At 36.1% G+C, this 11,174-nt stretch overlaps 1 protein-coding gene across 1 annotated transcript in view; it reads left to right on the top strand.

The window, feature by feature from the left end:
• The first annotated feature begins 6,593 nt into the window (after positions 1-6,593).
• Positions 6,594-11,174, top strand: part of LOC145279372 (BRCA1-associated protein-like) — an 86,677-nt gene continuing 82,096 nt past the window's right edge. The window contains exon 1 of the mRNA XM_080130719.1: positions 6,594-6,824. Coding sequence (XP_079986845.1) covers positions 6,749-6,824 — 76 coding nt within the window. The 5' untranslated portion in view covers positions 6,594-6,748. The remainder of the gene's footprint in view (positions 6,825-11,174) is intronic.

Raw genomic sequence — 11,174 nt, 5'->3', positions numbered from 1 at the left:
CCTGCGCATTTGCCTCTCCGACCAGATCTCTAACTCGACCATACACACTAGATGTAACATCCTTGGCCTGGAGGAGACTCTGCTGATAAAGAGACTCTGGTGGTTTGGTCACATGCTGCACTGGCCGGGAGATGAGTTTGTTTGAGAGGGAGACGACTTATGACCTGAAATACAGAGCATACTAATGAGGTTTTCCAGGATGTTGGGAAGCACTTCTCTTTAAGGCAATGCTTAAACAGTTTTGTAAGTATGGGGGCAAGTTCTGGTTGAAGCTTTTTCAACATTATAATTGGAATGCTGTCAGTGCCAGTAGCTTTACTAGAACCAAGGTTCTCGATTAGATTAGCGACCTCACGCGCAGATATTTTAAGTTGCATAGCGTGTTGTCTGTTAGAGGTGGAAATATGGGGAGTTGATGGCCTTGGTCGCATAAGGTAGAATTAGCTGCAAAGTTCTTGGCAAATCATTTGGCCTTGTCTGATGCTGACGAGATGATTTCAGATCCATTGATGATGGTTAGGAAAGAACACATGCTTCTGTTCAGGATCCTGTTTGCTATTTCCCAGAACTGGTGGGAACCAAGCAGCTGCTCAGCTACTTTGGATTTAACGGACTGGGTATATAGGTCTCTTGCATTTTTTATTATTCTTTTACAGTGGTTGCTGGCAGTCCTGAAAGCAGCTTTAGTCGCAGTGCATCTATTATATTGATAGCTATGGAAAAAGTGATTTCTGTGCGTGATGGCAGCAGCACATTCTGGGGAGAACAATGGCTGGCTGTTAGGTTTTTGTTGGAATTTTTTGGATGGTATGAATTGGTCTATGCCTACAATTAATTAATATAAGGTCTGATACTATAGAGGACACATCCTTTTTAAACATTGAATGTAGGGGTAGATCAGATATAAATGTACGGAAGCTATCCAAGTCAACCGTAGAGTATTGTCCAGGAATCAGAGCCATACAGGAGGGTGAAGAGTACTACGGCTCTGGACACAGATTTTTTTGCAATTTTTTTAAGTGTCTGGTTTCCAGACTCTGTTATACAATCTGCCAAAAGCGCTGTTTGCTTTGGCCAGTCTGTTGTCTATTTCCCTGTTGAGTTTGGCATCCGATGCGATAGTACACCTCAGGTAGGTAAACTGTATCCCCAAAACAGAGATACAAAAGAATACATGAGTAATAAAAGCAGAATACATTGCCGTCACAAATGAACTGATAAAGAGCACATGTTACCAACGTTAAAGATGAAGAACACATGTTACCAACATTAGAGATGAGGAACACATGTTTTTTTGTTTTTTTTTTTACATGAGGGGTCACCACTTTTCAAGGCTCGAAGGCCACTCAGGGATAGGGTTATTGCGTGTACAGTAATCAATGAGATAGTATTGTAGTAATCATTAGTATTGGAGATTTTATAGAGTGTCTTACTTAAGGGGGCGGTTTGTCAGGAGTTTGTTTATGTTGGATTTGAAGACATCCAAGTTGTAGTCAGGTGGGAAGCAGGCAAGCGGCAGAGAGTTCCACTGGCGTGCACTTCTAAGAAAGAAGCTCTGCTCATGGAATCTATGTTTGGATTTAGGCACAGATAAAGAGTGGGGAAAATTATTGACAGTAGTTTCAGCCAGACGGGCGTTTCTTGTGAAAGATTGGTGAGGGGGGACCATAGATTGGAGCTCAGACGAGTACTTTCCATGGAAATAACGATAAAACAAAGACAGGCTCGCAACGTCTCTTCTGTGGGATAGAGGTTGCAGGGAAGAGAAAAGGGCATCTCCCACTAGGCCACAAAGTCTATTTTGTACTCTGTCAAGGCAGGATAGGCTGTTTTTAGCAACTCCTGCCCAGATGTGGCAGTAGTACTCCATCCTTGCACGTACTTGGCTTTTATACAGATAGAGAATTGCATCAGTAGTGAGATATCTTCTGGAGTGGTAGAAGGATCCCACCATTTTCCCAGCGTCCCTGGCAACAGATTTGATGCACGTGTTCCATTTCAGATCAGGAGTAAAGGTCAAACCCAGAAGCTTGTCAAAACATGGAGCCTCCCCAAGACGAGAGCCATCCATTTCAATTGATGCAAGATGGGGATCAGAGCATTGATATATGTAAAGATAGAAGCTTGGTTTTGGATGCATTAAAAGTGACCAGCCACCTCTTCCCCCATTGTACCACGTGCTCATGATCTGAGGAGAGAGAATTAGAGAGAACTTTGTCATTTACGCCCTTTGATGTGTTGCCGTAGATGGTCGTGTCATCAGCATAGATGTCAACGAATGATTTAAGTATGTGTTTTGGGAGATCATTGATGTAGATCAGGAAGAGAGTTGGGCCCAGGATGAACCCCTGAGGGACTCCAGCATTAATACTGTGGGCCTCTGATTTCTGCCCATCAACCACTACTCTTATGAACATATCAGAGAGAAATGATTTAATGATTGAGAAAACATTTCCAGTAATACCGTAGTTGGAAATCTTGTGAAGTAGGCCCTTATGCCATACCTTATCGAAGGCCTTTGATATGTCAAGAGCAATTGCCCTGGAAAGGAAAACTTTGTTAAGAGATTCACTAATTCTATGCGATATAACCGTTAGCACATCTGCTGTAGATCTTGCAGAGCGGAAACCATATTGCATGTCACTAAGAAAGTTGTTTCTGTTGAGGTGGTTGACTACTTCTTTATTTAATATGGATTCCAACAACTTACTCATGACACACAGGAGACTTATTGGTCTGTACTGAGAGGGAGATGACTTTTCACCTGAATTCTTAAATACAGGGCATACTAATGAGGTTTTCCAGGATGTTGGAAAGCACTTCTCCTTAAGGCAACGCTTAAACAGTTTTGTAAGTATGGGGGCAAGTTCTGGTTGGAGCTTTTTCAGCGCTATAACTGGAATGCCGTCAGGGCCAGTTGCTTTACTAGAATCAAGGTTCTTGATTAGCTTGGCGACCTCACGCACAGATATTTTATGTTGCATAGCGTGTTGTCTGTTTCTGTTATAGGAGGAAATACAGGGAGTTGATGGCCATTGTTGCATAGGGTAGAATTAGCTGCAAAGTTCTTGGCAAATAGTTTGGCCTTGTCTGATGCTGACGAGATGACCTCAGGTCCATTGATGATAGTTGGGATAGAACGCACGCTTCTGTTCAAGATCCTGTTTGCTATTTGCCAGAACTGGTGGGAACCAAGCTGCTGCTCAGCTACTTTGGATTTAACGGACTGAGCATATAGCTCTCTTGCATGTTTTATTACTCTTTTACAGTGGTTGCTGGCAGTCCTGAAAGCAGCTTTAGTCTCAGTACATCTATTACGTTGGTAGCTATGGAAAAAGTGATTTCTGTGCGTGATGGCAGCAGCACATTCTGGGGAGAACCATGGCTGGCTGTTAGGTTTTTGTTGGAATTTTTTGGATGGTATGAATTGGTCTATGCCTACAATTAACCATTCGGTCAGGTCTGATACTATAGAGGACACATCCTTTTTAAACATGGAATTCAGATGAAGGTCAGATATGAATGTACTGAAGCTCTCCTAGTCAGCCATAGAGTACCGATATACAGTACGATGGAGAGGTACGTCTGAAGACTTATTACATTTCATTTTTATCTGTTTTTTTTTTATTTGAGTGGGTCAGCCATTCCACATTATGGACATTGAAGTCACCACAAATGTGAATGTTAGCCGAAGGATGAGCAGACAGGATGTGGTCAATTTTCTCAGAGATGCTCTTAAAGATAGTAACCCCACTGTTGTGGGGGCGATAGAGAGCAAATATAAATGCAGTGGTGTAAGCTAGTGCAACCCGGAAGCATATATAAGGTAAATTAGTGTCTTCTCTGGAAATATCCCTACCACATGGAAAGCCAGCTTTGATGTAGGCACATATTCCATGCCCATGGCGATCTTGGGGGTCAGATTTAGATGTTAAGATAGAGTATCCTTTAATTATGAATTCGTCTAGAGAAGTGGTTGGCCCTATGACAGTTTCACTTAGAAAGAATATGTCCGGTTTCGTCTCCTGTAATTGTGTTTCAACCTCTGGAAGGTTGGAACGTAGACCCCTGATGTTGGAGAAGGAGACATGGTAGTAGGGGTCTACGTTGGAGGATGGGGTTCTCTACTAATGTTAGAGATAAGGAACACATATTACCAACGTTAGAGATGAAGAACACATGTTACCAACGTTAAAGATGAAGAACACATGTTACCAACATTAGAGATGAAGATCACATGTTACCAACGTTAGAGATGAAGAACACATGTTACCAACATTATAGATGAAGAACACATGTTACCAACGTTAGAGATGAAGAACACATGTTACCAACGTTATAGATGAAGAACACGTGCTACCAACGTTAGAGATGAAGAACACATGTTACCAACGTTAGAGATAAAGAACACATGTTACCAACGTTAGAGATGAAGAACACGTGTTACCAACGTTAGAGACAAAAAAACACATGTTACCAACGTTAGAGATGAAGAACTATACACGAACACTGAATAAGTAAATAATAATTGTGTTGCTTAGTCTTGAGAAATTATACATATTTGCTGTCAAAAGACATAACCGTGCACTCTGGGGTCGGTCCTTAGATCTTTTTTTTTTTTTTTTACTTGGGAATCACCTCTTATCAAGGCCCGAAGCCACTCGAGAATAAGGGTTAATGAATGTAATGTGTAGTAATCGTTAATGGTGTAAATTGAGTAGAATTTGGTTATTTATGGGGACGGATCAACAAGAACTTGTTTACATTGGACTTGAAGGCTACCATGTTGTATTCAACCGGGAAGTAGGACAACGAAACAGTGTTCCACAGGCGAACAGTTCTGGAAAAGAAGCTTTACTCATAAAATCTGTGTTTAGATTTAGGCACAGATAGAGAGTAGAGGAAATCGTTTATAGTGGTTGTAGCTAGTCGAGTGTTTTTGTGAAAGCTTGGCAAGGAGGAACCATAGATTGGAGTTCAGTCGTGCACTTGCCATGAAAATAACGATAAAGCAGAGACTCTTCTTCTGTAAGAAAGAGGTTGAAGGGAAGAGAAAGGGGCATCACTTACTAGGTTTTGAAGCCAGTTTTGAACTTCATTAAGACTGGATAGGGCGCGCTGAGCAGCTCCTGGCCAAATATGTCAACAGTACTCCATTTTAGGGCGTATCTGGCTCTTATACAGATAGGGAATTGCTTCGGCAGTGAGATATTTGCTGGAGCAGTCGAGTGATCCAACCATTTTTCAGCGATCTTGCAACAGATTTGATGTATGTGTTCCATTTCAGATCAAGAGTGAAGGTCAATCCCAGAAGCTTGTCAAAACATAGAGCTTCCCCAAGGCGAGAACCATTCATTTCAATTGGAGTGTGAATGGCTCAGTACGATTATGATGAAAGGAGAGAAGCTTGGTTTTCAATGCATGAAAATTAACCAGCCACCTTTCCCCTCATTGCACTACGTTCTCAAAGTCAGAAGAGAGAGAATCAGAAAGGTCTTGGTGATTGTTGGCCTTTGAAGTGTGGCCATAGATTGTGATATCGTCTGCATGAACCTACAGGTAAGCCTGCTAACGTTTGAAAGACATAGGAGCAGCTGGATGAAAATGATGTTCATTCATTTTGAAGAATATCCAATAAAGAATATGCGATCTCATCAAAAATTCTACATGTGAGTGGAACAAGATTACAGACTCTTGTGTCGGATAGCTTTTTCTTTAATGTTGCCGAGAAATAAACCCAAGGGAGATAACTCATATAATTGTGGGCCAACAGGTGTAGGTGCTTTTCTTTACGATAATCTTCCATTACATTTTTCTTTATTAATCTTTAAACTGCAACTGAAATCTAACTTCAAATACTTTCTATGTCACATGATCCAACCAACCAACCCAATGTTTGCTTTGACGGTAAAACTCTGTCAATCATACCTAAGCAACCTAATGTATTTGGTCAATCGTATCTACATTCAACTTCAAAAGCATTTAAAAAAAAAAACCCCTACTAAATCATATATAACACTGCCACAATGAGTACAGTTTGGGCCATATGATTGTATATCATTGAAAAATCAGTTTGTTTGTTGTTTTGTTTTTTGTTTTTTTTAGGCTGACTCTTACAAAAAGGTCAATTTTGCGCCAGTTCTAATAAATAATTTTTTAAATGAATTTTATTTGAACAATTTTGTTTCTACAATTTAACATACTCAAATAATATTTTTTAAATGGTAAAAAATAAATAGATAAATAATAATAATAATAATAATAATAATAATAATAATAATAATAATAATAATAATTTAATTTTTAACTATTAACTACCAGAATAAAATATAATTTCTATTCTAATTAAAATTAGCCAAAGTTGTAAAAAAAAGCTACCAATTTTCAAAAAAATGGCGTATTTTTATTATATTTTAATTGCCGATTATTTAAAATGAAAATATAATCGAAAATATAAAGGAAAGGCTAAGAATATCAATTAAATAAACTAAAAATAAAGCAAAAATAGTTATTTAATAATTAAAAAGTATTGATGATGAAAAAAAATAAAAATAAAATAAAGGAGGGAATTCGATTCGGAATATTTCGTCTTCACTTGGCATTCCGCAATCCTCATTTCCGCATTTCGTTATTTATAGCAACCTGAGACCAAACAAAAATGGCTTCTTTCTCCTAACGTTTTCTGATATTTTTAGCAAGAAAAAGAGAGGATTTTTACGACGACACAAATATTTGTCGCTTTTTACACATGTTTGTGTCGTTGGTTTGTCTCTTACTCGAAGTTGATGATGATTATCCGGTGCCTTCGTCTTTATTTTACAAAGGTTCGTATTTTTTTCCTCTCCGTCTTTCATTTTTTTGGATTTCCAATTCATGGTTCATTTTATTCCAATAATGGATTTCGGTTGTGAATCGAAAAATAAAATTCACAATCAAATTTATTTCCGTCATATTTTTTAATTCTTGTCCAAGATCCTTTGTTTTTGTTTTTTTTTTTAATTTAATTTAAAAAAATAAATATTAAAAAAAAAGAAAAAAAGTCAAATGCGTTTTAATTTTTTCGCTTTTAATTGTTATTATTCATTCGCAAATGTTTAATTAAAGTTCTTTTATTTTTATTTACCGAAATCGTCATTAACGGTGAGAATTGCATGTACACAAATGACCACCACTGATAACATAAGGAATTACATTGCTTAATAGCCGGAAAACTACTTGTTTGCAGCAAATTTTAATTCAGTATTCGTTTTCAGCATACCCGAAAACTTATAAAAGTCGTAATTTTATAAAAGTGATTAAGGTGGGAAGTAAAAATTTAACAAAATAAAATACAGATTATCACTAGGTGGTCAGAAAGTGAGTGCTCATTTTACGTAAAATTTATATAGAAAAGTGATAAACACTTTTGAAAAAAACCCCATTTTTTTCATGTAAAAAAAAAAAGTATTTCTCTTCGCCATTTTTAAATGTTATATTCGTTTTCAGCATACCCGAAAACCGTTTAAAGCTGCCATTGTAAAAGTTTTTTTTGAAAAAATCTAACCATTAAATTATGAAATTATTCGTAATATTTCCTAAACCGAAATATCCAAGCTTACCATTTTTGATTTAGGTTTTGGTAAAATTTCCATAAAAAGTTGTGGCACTTATGTATATTTGGTTCCACGTTGAAATAATAGCGTTATTTCGAAAGCCATTCTTAACATGGGGATGGTGTTTTCTAACTAATCTGTGCTTCCACCTAACAATTTAATAAAGATATCGTGAAACTTGAATTTAACCTGGAAAAGAACAATTTAACACTAGCGCGATGCTAAAAATACATTTTTATTTTATTGTAAAACTTTTCCGTACGAGTGCAGTGCACAGTGCACTTATTGATCCGTGCTGAAATAACGTTTAGAAAGCCATTCTTAATATGGGGAGGTGAGGTTGTTTTGTAACTATTCTGTACTTTAACGTTACAATTTAATAAAAACAAATATCATAAAATTTTAATTAAACTTAAAAATACTATGCAAAAAAATAAATAAATAAAAGTGCACTCACACCAACTTTGTTTTTACAGCGTTAAATTTTTGGTTATATTGAAGATTTCAGCTTTCAACTAAAACAAAATTAGGGGTTTGTTTTACTGTACACATAGATTCGAAAAAGTTGTTACAAAACAAATAACAAATAAATGTTATCAAAGGCAAGATAAGTTACTTTTCTACACAACTGGATATGTTTTTAGTGTTTATATGTAATGTAACATGTTTATTCAGCTCGAAAAACATAGTTTACCGATGTATTGGAAAATTTAAACTGCCAGCCGACTCTCTTTTTGAGGCGCTAAGTTTGGGAAAAGTAGTTATAAATAAAAAAAACAGACAAAATACTGTTAAAAACTCGCTCAATGTATGTTACCGTGACGTGACATAGGCTGACATATATTCGGCGGGTTTTTAACAGTACTTTGACTGTTTTTTTATTTATAACTCCTTTTCCCAAACTTACCGTCTCCGAGAGAGAGTCGGCCGCCATTTTGCATTTAAACTGTATGTTTTTCTAGCTGAATATTGTTGCATTACATATAAACACTTAAAAACATATCCAGTTGGGTAGAAAAGTAACTTATCTTGCCTTTGATACCATTTATTTGTTCTGTGACAACTTTTTCGAATTTATGTGTACAGTAAAACAGACCCAGAAAATCTCATGAAAATTTTGCGGAGATAAGTAGTTTTCGAGATATAAAGACCTGCATTATGCACTGTAATTCATTGGCCGCCATGTTTTTACACGCGCGCGATAAACAAATCTATTTCTTTGCAACCGACACTGCCACCTAGCGGAAACAAATCGACTATTTTTTTTTATTTATTTATTTTTTTTTTTTCACGCCTGAGAAATTAATAATGTGCATGCATGTAAAACAAAACAATTACAATTTTTTTTTTTTTTTCATTTCCTTGAGTTCAATGTTAAGAACGGCTTCCGGAAAATATTTACCCTAAATTTAACTGACATTCGTTGTCAGCATACCCATCCGCAAATACTATTTTAAAAAGGGAGGGGGGGGGCCAGTGTCAGTCACAGAAAAAGTGGATTTGTTACTAAAGGATAAGTTACTCTTCTATATACCTGAATGTATTTTTTGTGTTTTGACTTATTTTAAAGTGTTGATTCAGTTTCTAAAAGTAGTATCGAGTGTTACATAAGAACAAGAAAAAAAGGCCGACATGAAGGTCGTCACATCTTTTGATGTCTCAATAATAGCTCAGAAATAGAAAATGTAACAAAATACTGGTAGAAACCCAATAAATGTTATTAAAATGGTTTACAACCTTAACAACAATTACAGTTTTATTAAAATGGTTTACAACCTTAACAACAATTACAGTTTTATTAAAATGGTTTACAACCTTAACAACAATTACAGTTTTATTAAAATGGTTTACAACCTTAACAACAATTACAGTTTTATTAAAATGGTTTACAACCTTAACAACAATTACAGTTTTATTAAAATGGTTTACAACCTTAACAACAATTACAGTTTTATTAAAATTAGTTCAGTTCATAAATTTTATGAGCAAACGATATCATTAAATTTAACTTTCAAAATCTTTTTAAAAATAATTGGGTTTAAAAAAGAAATAAATAAAAAAAAAATTAAACGATCGGCGAACAACATAGAAGTTGGTGCAACAAATCTTTTTTATATTAAACACGATTGTGGAGTCAGATGGTAAGATTCTGACTCCTAGAATGCGACTACGACTCCTTGCCCCCTATTGTGGAAATCTATTCTGCAGATCTATATACCAGCCTCCCACACCTATTCGCAAGCATTTTATAATTACTTTTCATGTATATCATTTTTTACATTTAACATTCACTTGTATGATAAATATACTCACATATACACACAACCAGCTTTATAGAATAAGTTAAGATAACAAAGGGATAAAGTTTATAATGAAATTTTATGCTATCAGTTCAAAAAGAAATACAATATTTAGGGATAGGGAAACCTCCTAAGGCCATGGTATTTTGAAGCCAAATGCTTCTCATCAGAAGAGGGGAGTAATGACGCATTATACAGAGAAGAAATTTTTTAAAAGATAATATTGCTTTTATGGAAAGAGGATCAAAGACGGGAAAAAGCTATAAAGGGCTATAGTAGCAGGCATTGCTTATTATTGATTTAAGCCCGTTTTTTTTTCCGATAAGATTATAATTCCGGATCTATCTTGGACTAATCCAATTGGCAAATTCCATTTGATTCAGGAACTGGATAACTTTTGGATTACAATCTGATTGTCATCCTATGTAATTCACAGTGATCTCGCTCAAAGACAGAATTATCATTGATCTGGTGTGATGCCACAACCAAAACAAAAACAGCTGTCCAGATAGGATTTCCAGTGATCCGATCGATATACGCTGATGGAAATAGAAGCATTGCAGTACAAAAACGACTGCCTATGTCTAACCTGCATGCAAAATAGGGGAAAAGAAGGGAAAATTTTATTCCTTTCTCCCAAGCATAAACAATACCTGAAACTCTAAATTCTAATGAAACTTTACTGTATTATGTAAGTTAATAACCACGATCCTTGAAAGCTAACAATCCCCCCCCCTCTAGCAGCCACTAAAACCCTACATTACACAAGCCTTAGTAGTGGAATCCTTAGCCTCCAGCTCCTAACTTTCACATGCTAACCGCCTAACAGTCATCACTAAACATCTATACATTTCTACCTCTGACATGCATTAGAGTTCATTCATATCCAGTTTGGTACTTACCAGCCAACGTATACACTCGGACGCAAAGCGATCTTCATTACATAACAATGCATCTTCATAGATGGTTTTGCAACGAACAATACTAAACCAAATCCGATACTCCCTGTTATGCAAAACGCTCGATGACTCTTAAATGAAAACTGAAATTATCTCCCTTCAATAGTAGAAACACTAACACAACTTCTATCTATTTGCATCTACTGAAAACTTGCCCAAATATCTATTTTACTTAACTATACATAAGGAATACACCATGACTTAAAATGTACCGCCAGTTATACCATTACTGTACTGCACCCACATCTTAACCCTGTTAAATCTAAATATACAGTGACTGGGCAAAACTCTTATCTCAAATCCTAATACCTACTCACACTATA

Source organism: Euprymna scolopes, chromosome 1 (assembly GCF_053919585.1).
Source record: "Euprymna scolopes isolate OS-2025 chromosome 1, ASM5391958v1, whole genome shotgun sequence".
Lineage (NCBI taxonomy): Eukaryota > Metazoa > Mollusca > Cephalopoda > Sepiida > Sepiolidae > Euprymna > Euprymna scolopes.
This window is presented reverse-complemented; position numbering and strand designations above follow the sequence as displayed.